The sequence below is a fragment of the Sarcophilus harrisii genome, chromosome 1 (genome assembly GCF_902635505.1).
Source record: "Sarcophilus harrisii chromosome 1, mSarHar1.11, whole genome shotgun sequence".
NCBI classification, from domain to species: domain Eukaryota; kingdom Metazoa; phylum Chordata; class Mammalia; order Dasyuromorphia; family Dasyuridae; genus Sarcophilus; species Sarcophilus harrisii.
Genome location: NC_045426.1, coordinates 491,372,385 through 491,395,445, shown reverse-complemented (window position 1 = coordinate 491,395,445; position 23,061 = coordinate 491,372,385). Strand labels below are relative to the sequence as shown.

Below are 23,061 nucleotides of genomic sequence, written 5' to 3'. Positions count from 1 at the left end.
TTTTCATTGGTGGAAAGTTCACCCTTGTCATTTTTGATGCTAGCAATTTAATTTTCTTCTTTCCTTTTTCTAGTCAAATTAATTAAATGTTTTTAAATCTATTTTGTTGGTTTTTATCATAAAACCAACTCTTAGTTTTATTTATTAGCTCAATAGTTTTTTACTTTCAGTTTTATTAAACTCCCCTTTTATTTTCAGAATTTCAAATCTGGCATTTAATTGGGTTTTTTAAATTTGTTCTTTTTCTAGCTTTTTTAGTTGCATGCCAATTCATTGACCTTCTCTTTCTCTGTTTTATGGAAGTAAGCATCTAGAGATATAAAATGTCCCCTAAGTGCTACTTTAGCTATATCCCATAAATTTTGGTATATTGTCTCATTTTTGTCATTCTTTTAGATGAAATTATCAATTGTGTCTATGATTCTTTTAGAATTAGATTATTTAGTTTCCAATTAATTTTTAGTCTATTTTCCCCGGTCCTTTATTACATATAATTCTTATTGCATCAATATCTGAAAAAGATGCATTTACTGCATTTGATTTCAAGGTTTTTATGCTCAAATACATGGTCAATTTTTGTGTAGGTTCCATGTACTACTGAGAAAAAAGTATATTCCTTTCTGTTCTCATTCAGTTTTCTCCAAAAGTCTATCATACTTAACTTTTCTAAAATTCTGTTTACCTTCTTAACTTCTTTGTTATTAGTTTTGTGTTTTGATTTATCTAGTTCAGATAGACCAAGGTTGAGATCCCTCACTAGTATAGTTTTGGTGTTCTCTTGCTTTTATTGTGAGATGTGATAGAGAAAGATAGTGATGGGAGAATTTCAACTACATATCCTCAAGAGAATTTCTGGATCCTGAGTATTTGGGCCTAAACACAGAGAAACAGTAACTTAATCTTACAGCTTAGATATGATAAGGTGGTTCTATAGTGGTAGAGGTCTGGCAGATCCTGTAGTAAAGTTAGAAGATGGGGAGAGTTAATTCTGTTTATGTAAAGGTTTTTCTATGAGTCCATGGTTTTGTTTTGTATTTTTCTGTGGGATGAAAGAAAGATTGTCCTATACTTATTAAACACTGTTGTCTTGAGTTCGTGTTTAAGAGCCAGGACTTCTTTACATACCTCCCTGATGACTTAGATAAAAGCTACATTCTGAGGTTCCCAGAGGAGATTTTAAGTGAGAGAAAAACAAGATAGAGTTATTTTTTAGGGGTGGGTTCTCTAAGACTGAAATCAATCATGTAAGCCTAGAATTTGGGGTACTGAATCTCAGGTCATAAAGTACAGAGAGGAAAATTAACTTACAATGAGCCAAAGAAACAAAGGCAGAGAATCTGAGGAAGTTTCTGAAATTTGATCAGCGAGAAAAAAATTGAATAAACTCAAAGTGGCTTGTAACTGAACTCTGGCTGAGACCGGGAAAATAGCTTTGAGTAGCTTCTGTTTGCATTGGAACTATGGTGGATCTGTCAATCAAAGGCAACTGAACAAACTAGCCTCTTCACTTGGGAAGAAACAGGAAACTTATTATCAATACATAAACTTCACCTAGGAGCCTCCAACAACTGAGTCTGAAAAAGAGGGACAAATACATGATAGCATTTCACAGCAGTGTCTCACAGACAAAAGCTTCCATCAAAAATAACAGAAAATTAAGGGTTTTGCTTCTGGAACGTAGGTAAGAAAAGTAGTTACCTACAGAGAATATACTATGTTTGTGTTTCTTCCAGTGACAAATAATAGCTACATATGCACAAAGTATATATTGGTCTCCCTACTGGAGAATAAGGTAAAAGGGAAGGAAGTATACTTTCTACTATGGAATCTTCTTTAAAAGAATAAAGGGACTTTTCAAAGATATAACAAAAAATAAAAAGAAAAGAAGATGCAAGAATGGATTTTAATCCTTGTAAAGGAAACCTAACGTGATGGAATGGGATACCAGGAAGAAAGAAGAAGATGGATCACTATCATTTGGAACTCAGAGTGGTCCAAAGAGGAAGAAGCTATTCTTTGGTTCTCAGGTGTGACATAGATTTACACATTCCAATAGAAGAGGGTTAATTCTGGATAGAATAAAGATAAGAAGAGATAATTGGGAAGTTCTTAATAAAAAAATCTTAATTTTTTTTATTATTCTGAATCTCTCAAACACCAACAAGTAGAAGGGTACGTAGAAACTCAGCACTAGAAATCTTGGGGAACAATTTTGGAGGCTGTTTATATGTGTACATGAGGATGACTAGTTTGTTGAGATTTCTGGGATTAAGACAGACAACAAGACAAGAAGCTTAAATATATATGGAGTTTAAATGGTGGATGGACTTTCTTCTTGAAAAGAAACATGTGAGTTATCTCAGGACCTTTGTCTCCCCAGCACCTTCATCCAGAAGGACTATGAGAACTGATGACCAAAGAAGACACTGATGATGGTGTGAAGGTGTGGTATAAAGATTATACCAGTTAGGTTGAGACTACCCCTCACAGATGTTATTCCCTTCTCTCCTTCCAATGACTGGACTGAAAAGAAGGAACTTGCCTTTTCCAATATTTGAGCAAGAAGCCCTTCTTGCCCCCCAAAGTCAGAAAAACTACTCTTTTTTGTAACACTCTTTTTGTGCTGATCAATTCCCCTCTCCATTGAGTGCTCTATTTATTCCCTATTTATGTTCTAATTCATCTTCCTTGCTGCATAAAAGTATTGTAGGGCACTAGCCTTGGCTATGGATCATTTGGGGAGTGCTAGAAATAGTCTGGAATAAATCAATGGACTAACTCATGGCTTGATTTTGAGAGATGGCCTTTGGAGTTAAATTGGTTGGTAGAACAATGAGCTATTTTTGGAGCTAGTATCAGCCAACTGCCACTGCCTAATGTGTTTTAAACTGGCCCAAGGAAATAAATGGGAGAGGTAAATTAAGTCCAGAAAGAGTTGATATAATTAAACTTGAATTACCTCCCAGAAAATCTATAAGCCCAATATTATAAGCCTAGTAGTGAGGACACAAAGAGAAATATAGGACAGGGATTAAACTACAAGGTTTTTATATTTTTGGAAGTTGAATTTATCCTATAAGAGTTAAGCTATTAAAAACTTATGCCAACATTTAGCTTCATTACTGCTGTTTCCTAGACAACATGTAAATTGTTCTTTGGGTTAAACTCACTTTACTTTGCATCAGTTTTATACAAGTCTTCTCAGACTTCTCCAAACCTGTCCATTTCTCCATCTCTTGGCTGCAGGCATTTATTTCTGGCTGTCCCCTGGTTCTCACACGTTCTTTCTCCTTATTTCTGTCTCCAGGTTTTCTTGACTTCCTCTAAGTCCCAGTGAAATACCCAGCTATAGGAAGCCTTTCCCAAGCCTTTTTAATTCTAGGACCTTTTCTCTTTAATTGATTTTTTATTTGTCCTGTATATTATTTGTTTGTACATATTTATTTGCCTGTTATCTCCCCCATTTTATTGTGAACTTCTGGAGGGCAGGGACCCACTTTTGCCTCTTTTCTGATACTAGGCTCTTAGTGCAGTGACTGGCACATGTTGTGGTTGTTGATTAGTAATTCAGTCATGTGATCTTATGGGCCATGCTATCCATGTGTTTTTTTTCAGAGATATTGGACTAGTTTTCCATTTCTTCCTCTAATAAAGGCAAAAATGACTTTCCCAGAATCAAACAGCTAGTAAGTGTCTAGGGGGGTTTCAACATAGGTCTTACTGACTCCAGGCCTAGCATTTTATCCACTGAACTACCTAGCTTCCCTACCTGACATATAGTAGGTGGTTAATAAATATTTATTGACTGATCCACCCTTTCCTTATTTCTTTAGTTTAATAATATTCCATTCCAGGCACATATCATGATTTGTTCAATTAGTCCCCAGTACATACATTGAACATACATTTTCTTTCCAATTCTTTGCTACAACAAAAGAGTTGTTATGAATGTTTTTGTACATATGAATCTTTTTTCTTTTGTCTCTTCAGGAGTACATATGTGACAGTGGTAACTTGTTGGAATCCTTACAAAGTGTTAAGTCATTAGAATTGATAGAGACAATAGTTATCTAATTTAGCATGGTTCAGTATGATTGATCTGATCCTCCAAGGAGATGTTATGGGCCAGAATTTGAAACAAGGTACTAAGTGGAATTGAGGAGACAATGGTTAAATCTAGTTCAGAATTGATTTAATCCTACAACAAATAATGGTTTCCCAGTGATATAATGATTGGTGTGTACTCAGTGTACAGCCTATAAGCAAGAAGCTCTCAGGGCCAAAGAACACTCTGGGAGATTGAGAGTCAGGAGTGAGTGGAGGCGACAGTTGTGAAGATTCAGAACCAAGATTCAGAGGGAGCTGGAGGCAACAAAGGACAAGCTGCAAGAGCTCTTAGAACCAAGGAGAGAGATAGGCTTCTAAGAAAGCTAACTGGGTCCAAGGAAAGAGACAGGACTTGGAAGGAGAAAATAAACGTTTGGATTTTATCAGCTGACTGTATTTGAGGTGATTATTACTCTGAACTGAAACTAAGGCTGTCTCCAGAAAACCTCCCCAAGAAACCTGCTCCCAGAGAGAACCATTATATATTATACAAAAGAAGAGAACACCACAGTAACTTCTTCCTTTGGGAAACTAAGGCAGCCATTTTTCAACCTGACATAAATAATATTTGGGAAGTGAAAAGCTGATTGAAAAAATGAAGTCTAGGAATGAAATTTGAATTTCTGATGCTATACCTCCCAACACCTCTTGTGATCATATTTCCACTTTTCCTTTTCTACTACATATTCCCCTTTACAATTATCCCTCCTTCTTTCCTTAGTAGGCACACTTTTACTTGTTTCTTTGCACCGAAGGTGATACATAATGACATTTATATACATCTATACCCACATTCTTTTTCACAGACTTGGCTTTAGGAAAAACTTTTTAACAGAACTTTGCAAAAATTAAGCATTCTATGTCAGGACACTCTCTCCCTGAAAATCCCTAAGCAGAAACTAGATGTCCACTTGTCAGAAATATTGTAGGTGGAATTTATAGTTGGAATGAGCTAATCTAGAAGGTCTCTTAGGTCTCCCAACTTGAAGATTTTGTAATTCTTTGACAATCAAAATTAGCATAAAAGCTTTTCTTGTCTTTCCTTGGTCTGTTACTTAGCTAATGCTCTACTTAAGCTGCCTTTCTAATGGATTATATTATTCATCACTAATGTCTATAATAAATAGTGTCATTTACCTGTTCTCAATGAGCTGTTACTTTTTTCTCGTCTTCTATTTCCTTTGCTTCAATAATATTCATTTCATATGGATTAGCAAGTACATGATTGTTATACTTTTTGAAATAAAAGAGGAGCTGTTATTTATGCTTCTAGGGGATTTATAAGAAAAAACTATAAAACAAGAGGATTAATGGAGTACTTCAAAGAGAAACTAATTGCTGAAGAAGAAACAAGAGAATTCTTGGGAATACATGAATAGCTTTACTCCATCACAGAAGACAAACTTAAGAAAGCCAGGAAAGCCATGTATAGTCTGATATTCACTGTAGATTTTTGCGAGAATCAATTTCAAAGACCCAGAGAAAGGACCCAATGACCTAACTTAGCAAAATTGGCTCAACCAGAAAGGGAAGGTTTCACTAACAAAAATTTAGCGACACAAGCGGAAATGATTTTGATGAAGAGAAAAATAGGGAGCTGTCTAGAGAGACCATTGTGAATACACAAGTATAACATCAACAAGTTGAAATAAAAAATTTAAAAAACCATCTATGGAACATGAATCTATAGGACATGCAATGGAAGATGAATATAAAAGAGTATGATATTATAAGAATTGTCAGGAGTAAGTAGAATTCAGAATAATCTAAAATAATAATCACCATAAAATTTCTGGATCTGAAAAGCATTTTACAAATGTTATCTCATTTTATCCTCAAAGCAACATCAGGAAGAGGATGCTATTATTATCCCCATATTACTGATGAAGAAACTGAGAATTTTCCCAGGATCATACAGCTAGGAAGTGGCAAACTCAGGTCTTTGAGATTTTGGTTTCAGCTACCTGTTGAAAGGTAAGGACAACACAAATATTGGTCTTTTTGTTTTTGTTTTGTCTTTACCAAATAACACTGGAAACAAGGAAAATGAAAGGTTTAGGAGAATTAAGAAAATGAGTTTGATTTAAAATGGTCTGAAAATAGTTTTGTGAAGCAACATCAATTCTTGATAATTTTCATAGTTGGAGGGAAATTATAGTATGTATAATCCGTAAGACAATTTTCATTGGCTTTAAAATGTATTATGCAATGTTTCAGAAGATCATTTTATTTTTTCAAGTTGATATTAGAATGATTTTGCATTCCTCATTAAGTCATTAACAATGATTTCTGTAGATGAAGTGAACTAGCAGCCCAGTGGGTGAGAGCCAGCCTGGAATTAATAATTTCTATAGATAACTTTTGATTAGCTGTATTCATTAAGAACAAGTCATGACAGATGAAACTCATTTTTTTGACAAGCTAATTGGAGAGATAGATCAAGACAGTGTAATAGATGAAAAGTCCTCAGATTTTAGTAAAAATAGGTTCTTATGCTGTGCTTGTAAGTAAAATGCTAGGATATGGACTGTACAGGTAGGAGGCTCTGGACTAATGACTAGACTCAAAGGGTAACTGCTAAAGGGTCAATGCTGATTCAGAGAAAGGTCTGTGGTAGAATGCCACAGACATCTGTTCATGTTTTGTTCTCTTCAACATTTTTAGCAATGATTTTGATGAAGATAGTTAGGTAGCACAGTGGATAGAGTGTTAGACCTGGAGATGCAGGAAGCTTTGTTGCTGTTCAGTCATTTTTCAGCCGTGTCCAACTCTTTGTGACCTCCTTTGAGGTTTTCTTGGCAAAAATACTGGATTGGTCTGCCAATTCATTCTCCAGATGAGGAAACTGAGGCAAACAGGATTAACTGGCTTGCCCAGAGTCACACAATTAGTGTCTGAGGTCATATTTGAATTCAGGTTCTCCTGACTCCAGGGTTTTTATCAAGAAAACTGCAAAGGGGTCACAAAGAGTTGGACTCAATTGAAAAATGACTAAACAACAACAAAACTTCCTGAATCCAGATCCAACACTCTTATCTACTGTGCTATATCCATGTGTACCTAGTTGCCCTGTTATTTATATCTAGTCAACATTCAAATACTGATATTGTTAAAATGAAATCTCTTTGAAAGGAAAAATAGAGAGAGCAACAATGAAAAAACGAATGAGATTATAGTTAGTATTTAAACAAGCCAGATTTGGGAAGAAAATACTGCCTATATTTTGGCCAATATAAGATACAAAATTAAACTGACAGTTGCTGTGCTTTCTTATATAAGACACGCTCAACCTGAAAATCCAGTTAATGACTATTTATTAAACACTTTTATTAGGTGTTTGGTACAGGTGTTGTTGTTCGGTCATTTCAGACATGTCCAACTCTTCATGACCCCATTTGGGTTTTTTTTTGGCAAAGATACTGGAGCAGTTTGCCATTTCCTTCTCCAGCTCATTTTATTGTTGGGGAAATTATTCACTGGACCACCTAGTTTCCTGAGTCCAAATCTGGCTTCAGATACTTATTAGCTGTGTGACCTTGGGAAAGTAACTTAACCCTGCTTGCCTTAGTTTCCTCATCTGTCAAATAAACTAGAAAGGAACTGGAAAGGAAAGGACATGATTAAAATGACCAAACAACAATACCCAGCATCTAATACTTAATAAATTACTATTTTAGTAGTTTAGTAGTTAATGACTACTACTATGGTATGACTACAACTACAACTACTACTAAATGACAAATTTGTCAAATCTGCAATTTTTATGAAGTTTACAGGGATAAAGGATATGTTAGAGGCTGAAACCAAAAGATCTTACCAGGTAAGGCTGATAGGTGCATTAAGTAAGTCTGAATAAAATGGAATAAGTGTAAATCTAAAATTCTATATTGGTGTTATACAAATTATATAGGCTGAGGGAAGGTGATTGAAGTTCTTCAAATTCAGTCAGTGTCCAAGTTTGAATCCACTAAGCTTTTGTCTTAAATTAGATCACATCTAGAGTATTATGTTTCACTTTGGGTCCCATAGAAAGATATCTTTTTGGAATGTCTCCAGAAGAGGGCGCACTGGGTGGGTGAAGGGCCATGAAAGCTAGTTTTAAAAAGGATTAGTTAAAGATACTGGGAATGTTTAACTTGGAAAAGATAATGGGGACAATTCCAGCTGTCTTGATCTGTACCTTGCCACTGGATCCAGATGGCTCAGATGACCTTGCACTATTTTCCCTCACTTAAATCCAATTCACTTGAATGTCATGTCATCACCTCCCTGATGTCATGGTCCTCTTCAAGAATGAAGGACAAACAACAGTTGCTTTCAAGTATCAAGTAGGTTAGCTCCTCCTTGAGAGACTAGTCTGGTTCTCCTAGGAGTATTGGATGGAAGTCGCTTTGTGGCACTGAGGCTCAATATAAGGAAAAACTTCTGAAAAATTAGTGCCATCCAAAAAGCAGGTCCCCTGCCTTTCATTAAACGTCTACAAACAGAGGATAAATAATCACTTATGGATATTGTGGAAGTAATTTTTATTTTTTATTCATTTTTTAAATTTTTTTTTACTTTTCCATCACAATTTATCCTTGTTCATTTTTATGTAAGTAGAACTTTATTTTTTCCAATTACATGTAAAAATAATTTTCAACATTTATTTTTATAAGATTTTGAGTTGCAAATTTTTTTCTCCTCTCCTTCCTCTCCCCTCCCTTTCCTCTAAGTAGCAAGCAATCTAATACAAGTTATACATATGCAATCATGCTAAATATATTGGAAGTGGTTTTTAGAGGGATGGATGGAATTAATTCACCTCTGAAATTCTTTTCAATTCAGATTCTATGATGTGACAAAATATATTACTTATGTAAACTATTTAAGCCAAATCAAGTGTGATACTTTTATAAATCAACCAAAACATCAAGTTCTTACTATAAATTTAAATTTGAATAATTTAAAATTATTAAATTAAATTTATCACATATATTATATAGGGATATCAATAGATTGGGGATAGGAGAGTGACAGATATGTTATTTCATTGATAAAGGAAGTTCCTAGCTGGGGAAACCCCTTCTACCTATGCAAATTAGCACTTTCTATAACTTGGGGTTTTAGAGATTTATTTAGAGTACTATGAGATTAAGTAGTGACTTGCCCAGAGTCACACAAATCTAGCTTTTGTCAAGTGCGGACTAGATCAGGTCTTTCTGACTTCAAGTATAACTATCCGCAACTCTATGTTGCCTCTCTTTTGTCATGCTTTATTATATTATAAAATTATACACACACACACATATACACACACACACAAATCCAACCCAAATTAATAAAACAGAAACATCCTAGTGTAGGGGAAAGACATTAGATCCAGAGTTAAGATATGGGTTCTAATTCTTTGACATTGGGCAAGTGGTTTTAACTCTCATTTTCCTTTTCTTTGAAATGATAATAATCATGTATTACTCATCTCATTGAATTGTAAGCAAGGTGCAGTTTTTGTGGATTAAGCACTGTATGAATGTGTAGGAAGGCTGTCTCCTATCTGTAGTATGGGGGTGTTGTGTGGCTTAAAGGGAAAACAGAATAGATATCTCTAAAATATTCTCCTCTCCCTCCTCCCCCACTCCCCACCTCCAGGGGAGACTTTTGGGATTTACGAATGTTATTAATAAATCACATTTAATTGGAATCAGAATGAGGATGAAGATGCAATATACAGAAAGAGAACTATGAGTTTGAAATAGTTTCAAAGTCCCAACACAGTTAATATTTGGGGGAGGGGAATGATAGTTTCAATGTGAAAATTAAATATAAATTTTAGGATCTTGTTTTAATAACCCAAGAAGTCAAGATAGATAGTTTGTTAAATAAAAATTTCTATTTAGATGACTGCAATTTACTAAACACCAAAGCTTTATAGAAGTTATAAAAGAAAAAAAAATAGGTTTAATTTAGTAAGACCCCTGATTTCCAAGGAAAGTTAGGGCAGGCTATATCCCAAATATTCTCCGCTGAGTTCTTAAACCAAATGGCTCCTTCCCTAACCCCAGCATCCTGGTAGTCACCTACATTCTCGCCCTGTTCAGTGAGTCATTCGGTTGGAGACTTTGCTAATTTCAAAGGCCCCCATCTTCAAATAGGGTCTAATAATGAGGAAGGAGCATATGCAGATGTTTGTGTGGCTGTCACCAAGCACCATTTGTGAAAACCCAAATCTGAGGAGAATGGTTTCACAATCTGTAGTCCTTGCAGAGAGAAGCGTGACTGCCCTGGCCAGAAAGAGCTGACCTCCCATAATCTTTCCCCATTCCCCCCCTCCTCCCCCCCATGTCTCTTCTACCTTCTTTCTCTAACCTCAGTTTGAAAACCTGTTAGTTCCTAGACTGTCTATTTATCCTGTTATACCATCCCGGGCTCGCTTAGACCTATAGAAAAGAAAGGAGATGCCCTTTCAAACACAAACAAGAAAGCCGCATACCATATCCAAACCTCTCCGCCAGGTTGGGGATGGGGATGGAGAGGGGTGTCTCACTCTGTTCAAACGCTCAGCTGCGCTCGCACCTGCCCCCGCATCCCCACCCGCCCGGCGCTGAAGGTCAAGGGGAGGAAGTTCCTGGGAGAGTGGCCCGCCGGTCCCCCTCCCGGGATGCCGCAGCCTGAGGTCAGGACGCCCGAGCGCCCTATCTGGGTCAGTCCCGACGTCCGGCCTGCCTGCAGGGGTAATGCACCCTTCCCTTCCCTCCTGCCCCGGCCGGGGCTTACCTTGAAAGACATCCTGCACATGTCAGCAGAGGCTCATTCCAGGCTGCCTGCCTCAGGGCAAAGGATGCGGCCGAGTTTCTTTTCCAGAGCCGCCCTTCCTCCCTCGGGTGGCTAGCGAGGGCTGGAGAGAGTGAGACACCAGCCTGGGGCTGGCTGGGCTTTTGCAGACTGACTGGGTCTGCGGGAGCCTCACGCAACGCCGCGGCGGAGCCTCTCAGGAGAAGGAGCCGCAGCTGCTGCCGCAGCAGAAATAGCAGGACTCCCCATGCTGGCTCTGGCTGCGGACCGGGCCACCGCTCTCCGCGCCGGGCACCGGCGCAGAAATTTGCTGTGCTTTCTCCTACATGTGTGCACAGCCCCACCTCCATCCTCCTCCACTCTCCTACACACCTATCCTCGTGTGCTCTAGAAACATTTTAACCCAAAGAGCAAGTGCATATACACACGTTTATATAAACAGATTGTTTTTCTTTATTTTTATTTATTTGTGTGTGTGTGTGTGTGTGTGTGTGTGTGTGTGTGTGTGTGGCAGTTGGGGTTAAGGGACTTGTCCAGAATCACACAGTTAATGATTGTCTGGGGTTCAAATTTGAACTCTGGTCCTCCTAATTTCGAGTTTGGTGCTCTCTCCACTGCACCATGTAGTTGCCTCTCAAATTGCTTTCCTTTATTAAAAGAGTTTTCATAAGATAGCTCTCTCATTCAACAATCAGTGCTTTAAAAATAAATAAAATCTGATTGCTTTCAATGGGGAGGAGGGTCACTCTATCAAGAAACGTTAAGCCCTAGTAGGCACCTGACACATAGAACAAAAGATAATTTGAACCTTGAGAAGCTCAAAAGCTAAAGGGAAGAACAAACTATGTAAGCTTTTTCTATACACAATAAATAGGATATTATCAGCAGAAGAAAGTCATTACAATTAAGAGATGGTGAGAAAGGTCTCCTGTAGAATGTAGGATTTAATCTGGGACTTCAAGGAATCCAGGGAAGCCAGGAGGTAAAGATAAAGGGAAAAAAAAGCCTTTGAGATATGTGGAGCACCAGTGAAAACAATCAGTCAGGTAGTGGGAGGCCAACATCACTGGACTGAAGACTCAGTTGCCTTTTGTTGAAGATGAGGTGACAAATATTTGAGTATTCTTTTCTCTCTTCCCATCCTATATTCAATTTGTCACTAAGTCTCATTCATCATTCTTCCAAAGTATTTCTCTCTTTCAGTTCCCATCATATTCCAGACTTTTACAACCCTATCTCTGGACTATCTCCTTTATAACTGGTTCCTTTTTACTTGGATCTCCCCAGCCCAATCCATCATCATATTACCTTAGTCAACAAGTATTTACTAAGTGCTTACGATGTTCCAGACACTGCTGAGTAAGCACTGGGATAAAGAGAAAAGCAAAAACACATTCCTTAAGGGAATCTATATTTTAAAGGAAGAGACAAGTGAATTACTAGATCTACACAAGATAGAGAATAGATGGAATGAAGAAGGGGAAGGCGGTAACATCCTAGAAAGACTTCTTGCAGAAGGTGAGACTTGAGCTGTTGGTCCCACTCCTGGACACTAAAAACACTACCACGGACAGTGACTTGTTTATTAATAAATCTGCATTGTCTCCTGCATTAAATTAATAACTTTGGGTAATCCGGCCCCCCTCTGCCTATACAACTTTCCCCAAGCAAACTGAGTTCTTGTTGAGTTTATCTCATTTTTTCCCATAAGGCATGTATTTCCATTTTTCTGACTTTGTTTGTAATGCTCCCTTAGACTGAAATGTGTTATTCCTTTTAATCTGCCTACTGGATAGAGGAAGAAGGGAAAGTATTTATTCAGTACCAACTATATGCAAGGTAACATGCTAAGTACTTTACAAAAATTATCAAAATTGTTCCCCACAATAACCCTATGAGATAAGGATGATTATTACTCCCATTTTATAGATGAGCAAACTGAGGCAGAGGTGAGGTCAGATTTGAACTCGGATCTTTTTGACTGCAGGTCCAGCACTCTTGTATCCTCCCACTTTTTATTGGTCTTTTAAAACCCCCCAAAAGTCAATATTTCACACGTGTTGCTCTAATTGCCCGACACTCCAGGTGGTTATAATTCTCCTACCATTTGATTCCCCATCTGTAAAATGGAAGTGTTAGACTAGATAATATTCGAGGTCCTTCTAACTCTCAATCTTATGCATCCTGTCTTCCATTGTTCATACATAGGAAAAAGGGAGACATAAGATTTAGTATGATGTTGTGTCCTAGTTTCTAGGTCACACCTGTTTACTCCCCAGCAGATTCTAAACTGGAAAATAGATTGTCTTCTGTGCTCTTTTCCTTCTTTTTTGGCATTCCTTCCAGTATACTGCTGGTTCTGGGTCACCTCCATGTCACCTTCCTCCAGAGCTATGTTTCCCTTCTTTTCTGCATTTATGAATGAATGAAAAAATGCTCAAACTGGAAGAAACTTTAAATATTATGTATTCTAAGCCACTCATTTTAGATCTGAGACAATGAAAGTCATATAAGTTAAATGACTTGTTCAAAGTCACACAGATAGTTAATGGCAGAGCTGCAAATAGGACTCAGGTCTCCTCTAGAGAGTAGCCAAATTTGTTTTTATTGTAATAGAAATTTTTCTGTCTGTAGCTTACTCCCTCAAAGTCCAAGTTGTATAGCAAATTAAACAATATCAGAACAATATGCATAAAGACCACAGTAATGGAAAGAGAAACAACACTTATAGATACCTAAATTTATCAATGTAATAGCCATTTGTGATCTCAGAAAACTGAGCATGAAGCATTCCTCTTTTTTCTCTCTTTGGTGCGGAGGTTTTTGCCTTTGAATGGTAAGGGCTGGCCAATGAGAGCTCAGTCTTTGAAGCATACATATACTCAGATTTGCCCTTCTTGGTGGGTCATACATAATATTGGCAATATACTGTACCTGATTCCAATCCAATAGGTGGGGGTCATGGGGAGTCTACTTTGAGCTATGAGTGACTTAGGGTACCAGTAGCTGATGTGAGAAATTAATTTCTGCTATTGAACCAATATGAGAGATTTAGAAAGTTAGCTTTCAGGTAATTCAGTGACCTTCACTGTCAGAGGGAGGTTCATAGGGGGACCTAATTTAGCATCTTTGTATCCTTCAAGGAGTAATGAACAGAGTGCCAGCCCTAGCATCAGGACGACTCATCTTCCTGAATTCAAATCTGGCCTTAGACACATATTTTATGGAGTTTTCTCCTTGACAGATCTAATGGGTTCTCTTACACAGACAGGCTCATTTTCACAGCTTTAAGATGTGCATTCATATTGACATCCACACCTGTGATTGTTCCATGCACTTGCATTCCATTCTCCTTTGGGGGATTAGTTGTTCAAGGTGGAGTGACAGGACATCTAGAATTCAGTCCACCATACTAGTACTTGGCTTTCTTTTCAGATGGTTTTAGTATCTAAAATGAACACATTAAAGTTTCATCCACACTCATCATTCCACCAGCATTATCAAATTCACCACTGATGGTAAATGACTTTGAACAAATCATTTAATCCTGTTTATCTCAGTTTCCTCATCTATAAAATAAGCTGGAGAAGGAAATGACAAAGCACTGCAGTATCTTGGCCAAGAAAACTCCAAATGGGGTAACAAAGAGTAGGACATGACTGAAAAATGACTGAATAACAATACTATTCAAATCACATTATATAGGCAATAACTTACTCCATTTATGCAGCATCCCTGGTTTTTAAGCATTCATATTGGGATCAAGAATCCAAACAAATCTCAGAAATGAAAGGTTATGGCTAAGAAGATTGGGGAATTTAAAAATGAACAGACACACAGTGAATTGAGACTAGCAGAGTAGAAGAACTAGAGACAAGAATGGCATTGGTGAGTACCTAGAAACACTGAGCAGTAAGAGAATTTATCAACCATTTTAATCCAATTTTCTAATTGCTCATGTGAGGACACACTTTGATATCGATGTCAAAGTATTTCTATTTCCGCCTGAGAAAAACCTCTTTAAGGGGATACCTTTCCCCCAAGGAAGTCAAGAGAGTCAATTGATGGTCCCCTACTCTTAGAAGATGTCAGGAAAAGAGTGATTTGTGAAACTGGTTGCTATTGTATTCTCCTGAGATGTTTGGGATGAAGTTGGGGTGAAAGGTATATAGAATGTAGCTCTTGTTCAGTCATTTAAGACTCTCTGACTCCATTTGGGGTTTTCTTGGCTAAGATAGGAGTGATTTGCTGTTTCCTTTTCCAGTTCATTTTACAGAGGGGGAAACTGAATTAAGTGACTTTTCCAGAGTCATGGAGCTAGTCAGGAAGAGGAGCCTAGTTACTTCCAGGCTTGGTGCTTTATCTACTGTGCCTCCTTGTTGTCCCTTTACATAATATAACATGGATTAGAAGAGACAATGTAGTTTTGTGGAAAGAACACTGTGTGAGAAAACCTGTGTTTAGATCTTGGCTTTGTCACTAATTAGTTGGGCAAGTCACTTTACCTCTATAATCTTCAGTTTCCTCATCTGTAAAATGGGAATTATAATATTTGCACCTATTTTGAGGAAAGTGCTCCATAAACCTTAATATGCTATATATGTATGAGTTGTTGAGGCATTTGGGTGGTGCAGTGTAGAGAGCATTGAGCCTAGAGTCAGGAAGACCTGATAATGCAATATATTTTAAGTGTATTAGAGAGGTAATAGAAGTGCCATGTGAGGTCCAAAGAAAAAAAAAAAGAAGTTAAAAGCTGGGAGGTTCAGGAAAGTCTTCCTGGAGGAAGTGACATTTGAATTGGACTTTAAAGAAGAGACAGGAATTCAAAAAGTGAAGGGGGGGGGGGAAGGGAAGGTAATTTTAGGTACAGAAAACAGCATGGAGAAGTCCCATAAAGGCTGGGGGATGGAGCAGTCCCATTTATTTGTACGGAGAAGCTTGAAATAGATTTGAAAAGACAAGTGGTAGTCAGGTTGGCAGGGCATTGAATGTCAGGCAAAGAGTTTTGAATTTTACTTTTTTAAGCAATAGGGAACTACTGAGGATTGTTAACCAGGCAAGACATGACAGATCCATGCACAGGAACTTGGGCAACTTTTTGTAGTCCTTATATCAAGACATAAACTGCTTAAATTGATTTTTAAAACCACCCAGTCTCCCTTTCCAGTCTAATCTCATATCACTTTTCTTTATACTTTATTTTTCCAGCCAACTTGTTGTTCATAGGATATAGCATTCATCTGGAGTCTGTACCTTTGAATGGGCTAGGTTTGCCATCCCCTGTGCTCTCTCTCCTCATCTCTGCCTCCAGTCTGACTAAGTTGCTACTCAATATATGATGCAATGTCATATTAGTAGCATTAATTCAGAGTTGCTCATTAGGAGTTGGCTGTTGGGAGATGGGAGGTACAGAAACTATTTCCATTGTTAAATGGAAATAGCAAATTTGAGATTATTCTGGCCCTGGTCCCATAGGCATTAATGACTTTAATGAGCAAATTGTAACTTTTTCAGAGACCGCTACTTATAGTTCTAATGCTTTGCCACCTCCACTAGCTCATCTGGCTCCCTTCTATGAGGATGTAGTTCTTGAGGGATGCTATTTTGCCTGGTTCACTGATGGCTGTTTTATCAGAAAGGTATATGTCACTAGACTTTGGCTACCATTAATTAAACCTTAGAGACACCATGAGGGATGAGTTCTGAAAATTCCTTGTAGCAGTTGAGCTGAGAGATAGATGGTTATGTATGAGAGAGACAAAGTAAAAATTAGACACTGTCTTTCATTTATACTGATTGCTGAAGGGGTGACCCTAGTATTGACTGAGTGGCCTGGGGCCTTAAGAAAACAGAACTGGACAGCTAAAGGCTCTCTCTTTTGGGATAAGCACAAATGGAGAAATAATATTAATGATTCCCACTGTGTTCATCTGTTTGTAGGACATGTTAATGACTATTAGAAACATCATGTGCTCTCTGCTGAACTGTAAAATCAGGTTGATATCCTTAGAGAAAAGCAGAGATTGGGGACTGGTGCCATCATCAACTGGACGCAGGAACTGTGGCCTAAAGTCATACAGCTAGTAATTGTCTGAAGTCAGATTAGAATTCAGAAAAATAAGTTGTCCTGATTCCAAACCCATTGTATTCTATTCATTGTACCACCTCAACTGTCCTATTTTGTTTAGCCATTTTCCAATTGATGAGCATCCTCTTAGTTTTCAGTTCTTTACCACTATAAAAAATCTGCTTTGAATATATGTGTGTGTGTGTGTGTGTGTGTGTGTGTGTGTGTCCTTTTTATCTTTCTTTGAGACCTAGCTGGTTGTATGCACAGTTTAGTGACTTTTTAGGACATAGACAAATTTATAGCTCTACCAACAATGCATTAATGTACTTGTTTTTCCAAAGGTTCTCCAACATTTGCTATTTTCTGTTTATTTCAACTTTGCCAATCTAATGTGTGGGAAGTGCTTGCTCATATTCTTTGACTATCAACCATCCATTTTTTCCTGAGGCAATTGGGGTTCTTGCCCACGATCACACAGCTAGGAAGTGTTAAGTGTCTGAGGTCAGATTTGAACTTAGGTCCTCCTGACTTCAGGACAGGTGCTCTAGCCACTGTGCCACCTAGCTATCTTCATCCACTTAAATTTTTTTTTTTAATTTAAGCTTTTTATTTACAAAACATGCATGGGCAATTTTTAAACAATGACCCTTGCAAAACCTTGTGTACCAAATTTTCCCCTTCCCCCCCCCCCCCCACTCTCTCCCTTAGGAGGCAGGTAATCCAGTACATATTAAATATGTTAAAATATATGTTAAATCCAACATATGTATATATATATATATATATATATATATTTATACAATTATCTTGCTGCACGAGGAAAATTGGATCAAGAAGGAAAAAAAACTGAGAAAGAAAACAAATGCAAACAAATAACAATAGAAAGAGTGAAAATGCTATGTTATGAACCTCATTCAGTTCCCACAATCCTCTCTCTGGGTGTAGATTGCTCTCTTCATCACTAAACAACTGGAATTGGTTTGAATCATCTCATTGTTGAAAAGAACCAAGGCCATCACAGTTGATCATCTCATAATCCTTCTGTTACTTTGGTTCTACTTATTTATTTAGCATCAGATCATGTAAGTCTTTTCAGGCTTTTCTGAAATCAGCCAGTTTTTTTTTTTATAGAACAATAATATTCCATAACATTCATATACTATAATTTATTCAGCCATTCTCCAACTGAAGGGCATCCTCTCAGTTACCAGTTTCTTGCCACTACAAAAAGGACTGCCAGAAACGTTTTTGTCCATGTGGGTCCTTTTCCCTTTTTTATGATTGCTTTGGGACGTAGACCCAGTAGAGTTACCATGGGATCAAAGGGTATGCACAGTTTTATAGCCCTTTGGGCATAATTCCAAATTGTTCTCCAGAATGGTTGGATCAGTTCACAAGTCCTCCAGCAATGTGTTAGTGTTCTAGTTTTCCCACATCCCCTCCAACATTTATCATTATTTTTTCTGGTCATCTTAGCCAATTTGAGAAGTATTAAGGGTACCTGATAGCCATCTTAATTTGCATTTCTCTTATCAAAAGTGATTTAAAACACTTTTTAATATGACTGGAAATGGTTTTAATTTCTTCTTCTAAAAATTGTCTGTTTCTATCCTTTGACCATTTATCAATTGAGGAATGACTTGTATTTTTATAAATTTAAGTAATTTCTCTACATATTTTAGAAATGAGCCTTTGGATCTGATATTCCTAATCTTGCTCCTAATTACTATCTACCCATGACATTAACTCCACTGAATGAATATAGAAGATTTTTTGGAATTGTACTTTTTAGAAGATTGAGGTTTTAAAATTTTTTTTTTAATTTTTAAAAAAGTGTTTTTAATGAGTTCTTGCTCTAATAGCTGGGATTTTTGGTGCTATCAAGTATAAGGCTGCTCTGTTCATTTGCTTTTATACCTGTGTGTTTTCCACTTTATCTTTCCATTTATTAACTAGTATTAAATTATTTTAATTGTTACTGCTTTGTAATGTAGTCTGAGATCTGGTTCTTCCAGGCCCCTTTTCTTCCCACTTAACAAAATCATTTCCCTTGAGATTCTTGACCTTTTGTTCTTTCAGAAAAATGTCATTAATATTTTTCCTAGGTCTATAAAGTTAATCTTTGGTAGTTTGATTGCTATGGCACTGAAAAATTAAATTAATTTAGTCAGTATTGTCAGTTTCATTATGTTGCCTTAGTCTACCCATATTTCCTCAATCGTTTAGATTTGTCTTTATTTGTATAAAGAATACTTTGTAGTTATGTTGAAATAGTTCCTGTCTTGGCAGGTAGAGTCCCTTTTGTTATATGATATATAAAGGAATTTATCTTTATCTCTCTTCCTTTTGAGTAATGTTGATAATATATTGATATGCTGATGTTGATTTATATGGATTTAGTTTATACTCTGCAATTTTGTTATTTTTTAATGAAATTTTTTATTTAATACTCTAGGTTAAATAAATCATTATTATAGACAATAGATAGGCAGTAGGTATTTTGTACATTAAATTATAAAGCAATACAAGAAAAAAGTACATTTAGTAAGCAAATGGGGAGTCTATATGGATTGATTTGGGATTCATAGTCTATATGTGCTATAGTGATGCATATCTGGATATATGAAAAAATTTCTTCTTTTTTTTTTTTTAATGAGGCAATTGGGTTTAATTGGGGAGGATCACACAGTTTAGTAAGTATTAAATGTTTAAGGCCAGATGTGAACTCAGGTCCTCCTGAATCCAGGACCAGTACTCTTTCCACTGTGCCATCTATGAAAAATTTTCAAAAGTTCATAAGTTTTGTGGGATACTGTGGCTTTATTTGCAAGTTTTCTACTCTACAGTTCCTCTCACTGACCTTAATGAAATACTCTGAGACTTTTCAGTGGCCATTATTTTTTTTCCAGTTCTTTCTAAATATCAATCTCCTTGGTGTGGAGAAAAGAGCAAAGTCAGAGTTGAGCACTTCCATCTCCTTTCACTAAAATAAGTGATTCTATATCTCCCTTGATCCTGGTGATTATCTTTAATTTTCCTTGCCAGGCTAAATTCGGTTTTAGATTTGTTATTCCACCATTCCTATCAGTCAGGCTGAAATCTTGGAATCACCCTTCACTTTCTCTCTTATACTCACCATCTCCTATCAAATCCAATCAGTTGGCAAGCCAATCTGAATTCATCTTCTCACCATTTCTTGCATCTGGATTATTTTCTCTGTTCTTGTCACAACCATTCTAATCCAGGTCCTCATCACCTTTTGTCTGGATTACTATAAAGGTTTCCTAATTGCTTTCTCTACATCCAGTTTCTTCCCCATTCATCTCCTCAATCCATCTTCCACACAGTTGCCAAACAGATATTCTCTAAAGTAGATTTTTAATCACTTTCCTTCTGCAGAAGCTTCAATGACTTTTCATTGACTCTGGGATAAAACACAATCACCTCTGTCAGTTAAAACCCTTGGGGATATTGTAACTTTCCTTTTTTTTTTTTTTTAATAACCCTTTCCCAATTACATGTAAAAACAACTTTTAACATTCATTCTTTTAAAGTTTTGAATTCTATATTCTCTCCCTTCTCTCCTTCCCTTCACTCCTTCCTCCTTGATATGGTAATTTGATATAGATTATACATATGCAGTTGTGCAAAATATATTTCCATATTATTCTTATTATAAAAGAAAACACAAACAAAAAAATCACATTAAAAAAATGAAAAATAATATGCTCTCATCTGCAATCAGATGCTATCAATTCTGTCTCTGGAAGAGAACACTTTTCATCATGAGTCCTTTGGAATTGTCTTAGATCATTCTATGGCTGAAAATAGGTAAGTCATTCAGAGTTGATCAATGTAAATATTGCTATTACTATCTACAATGTTCTCCTGATTCTTCTTGCTTCACTTTATATCAGTTCATGTAAGTCTTTCCAGGTTTTTCTGAAAGCATCCTGTTTAGTAGTATTGTTATAATCATATATCACAACTTGTTCAATCATTTTCCAACTAACGGACATGCCCTCAATTTCTGATTTTTTTTGTCACTATAAAAGAATTGTTATAAATATTTTTGTACAAAGGGGTCTTTTTCCCTTTTAAAAAATCTCTTTGGGGGCAGCTAGGTGATGCAGTGGATAGAGCACCAGCCTTAAAGTCAGGAGGACCTGAGTTCAAATGTGACCCCAATCACTTAATAGTTTCTAGCTATGTGACCCCGGGAAGTCATTTAACCCTAATTGCCTTAGGGGAAAATCTCTTTGGCTTACAGACCTAGGAGTGATATCACTGGATCAAAGAGTGTGTTCAATTTTATAGTCCTGAGGTCATATTTCCAAATTGTTCTCCAGCATGGCTAGATCAGTTCACAACTTCACCAATTTCTCCACATCCTGTCCAATATAGAATTTTTCATTTTTCTGTCATATTAGCCAATCTTCCAGACTAACTTTCCAGAATTACATATCATTCCCCATTCTGATTCTCTATAACTGAGTAACTTGATAGTTTTTATACACAATATTTCCCTTTCCCAACTCTATTTGTGTTCAGGCTTTTTCTCATATTTATGATATTTGCTTTCCATTCTTCCTTTTTACTTCCAGGATACCCCATATCTCTTTAAGAGCCTTAAATACTCAGTACAGGTAATACCTTTAAGAGGCCTTTTCTTTATCTCTAAATTGTTAATACCTTTTTCTACCACTTTGTATTTATTTATTTTTAAAAATTTTTATATTCTATTGTTTATTTGAGAATTTGCTGCTCCTCTAAGTAAAATTTCAAGTTGAATATAGAGACTGCCTTACTTTTGTATTTACCTACCGTAATTCTTGGTACATAGTATGTGATTATCACAGTGACTGGCACATTATAACGTTATCATTAATATTAACTGTTATAATGCTATTATAACATGCAATTAAAATATATGTAATTAATTAATTATAATCTTCTATTGTGATAATTAAATTGTTAATTATGATAACAATAGTTATTATCATCCAAATTCACAAACACAGTAAATGTCATAGATGAAAAATGAATCCAGAGTTTCTGATGCAAAAACCAGTCTTCTTCCTATTGTACCTTGTTGTCTCTTTAAAAGCTTATTTAGAAGCTTATTGGTTGACTGACACTATTCATAGAAGACCATATTGGGATTTTTATATATTATTTTCCCTGCTCTCATTTCTCTCTTCTGTACATATCTCTGTAAAGCAATTTATTCACAACCATCCTATGAGGGTAGGCAGTACCATCATTGTGCCTAAGCTCAGAGAGTTAGATGACTTGCTTGTGACTTTACAGCTGGTAAGTCTTGGAGCTCCAAATTGCCTTTTTTTCCATGCTAACAGGTCTGTTCTTCCCAAGTTGTGTGAGACCATATTGTCATCTTCTACCTTCTTTACCATGGTGCCCTTATGCTAACCTTAAACTGATTTCCCTGGCTTTTCAGCTTCTAGAAACCCCATTTTGTGTCTCTCACCTAATTCCTTGGATATGATTTCCCAGTAAATTCTGGCTTGAGTCAGCAGAACTTCCTGTTTATTGTCTTGGATCTTGACTTTAGAGCATGCTCTCTTTCCCCAGGAGGTTTCTTTCCCTCTGACCCTGATAATTGCATCCTAATCTGCATCAGGCATCTGGCCCATCCTCTGTCTAGGGAATTGGGATCTGACAGCTCTGACCTCGGGTAAATCATTTAATCTCTTGGGACCTCATCTGTAAAATGAGGGAGTTGAAATAAATGCTCTCTAAGACCTTTACAATTCCAAATTTTATTTATTCAAGTCAAAGAAGAGAATTTAGCTTTTTATATACTTCAATGGATGTGTGATTTCATCAAAGTGGGTACTTCCTCCAGTGGTTCAGGTCTCAATCCATCCAGGCCTTCTCACTTTGAGAAATTCTTGTCCAATTTTCTCATAAATCCTTTATGCGGTATCTACCTACTGACTGGGGCCCTTTCTATAGGTCACCTTTTATCATTACTGCCATTGGTTATCTCTTGCTCTTTTTTCATGACTACCCACTTGTTTTCTTCTCTCTCTCTCTCTCATTATTATATTGCATTCTTCTCATAAGCACTATGCCTCCCTCCATTGTCT

The 23,061-nt window shown here is 36.7% G+C and overlaps 1 protein-coding gene across 2 annotated transcripts in view; it reads right to left on the bottom strand.

The window, feature by feature from the left end:
- The window catches only part of ANKRD29 (ankyrin repeat domain 29), a 54,646-nt gene extending 43,419 nt beyond the window's left edge, over positions 1–11,227 (bottom strand). For both annotated transcript variants that reach the window (XM_031946526.1, XM_023496195.2), the window contains exon 1: positions 10,864–11,227. Coding sequence is in view for 1 of the 2 variants with exons in the window: in XM_023496195.2 (XP_023351963.1) it covers positions 10,864–10,884 (21 nt within the window). In the remaining variant the exon portion in view is untranslated. The remainder of the gene's footprint in view (positions 1–10,863) is intronic.
- Positions 11,228–23,061: the final 11,834 nt, after the last annotated feature.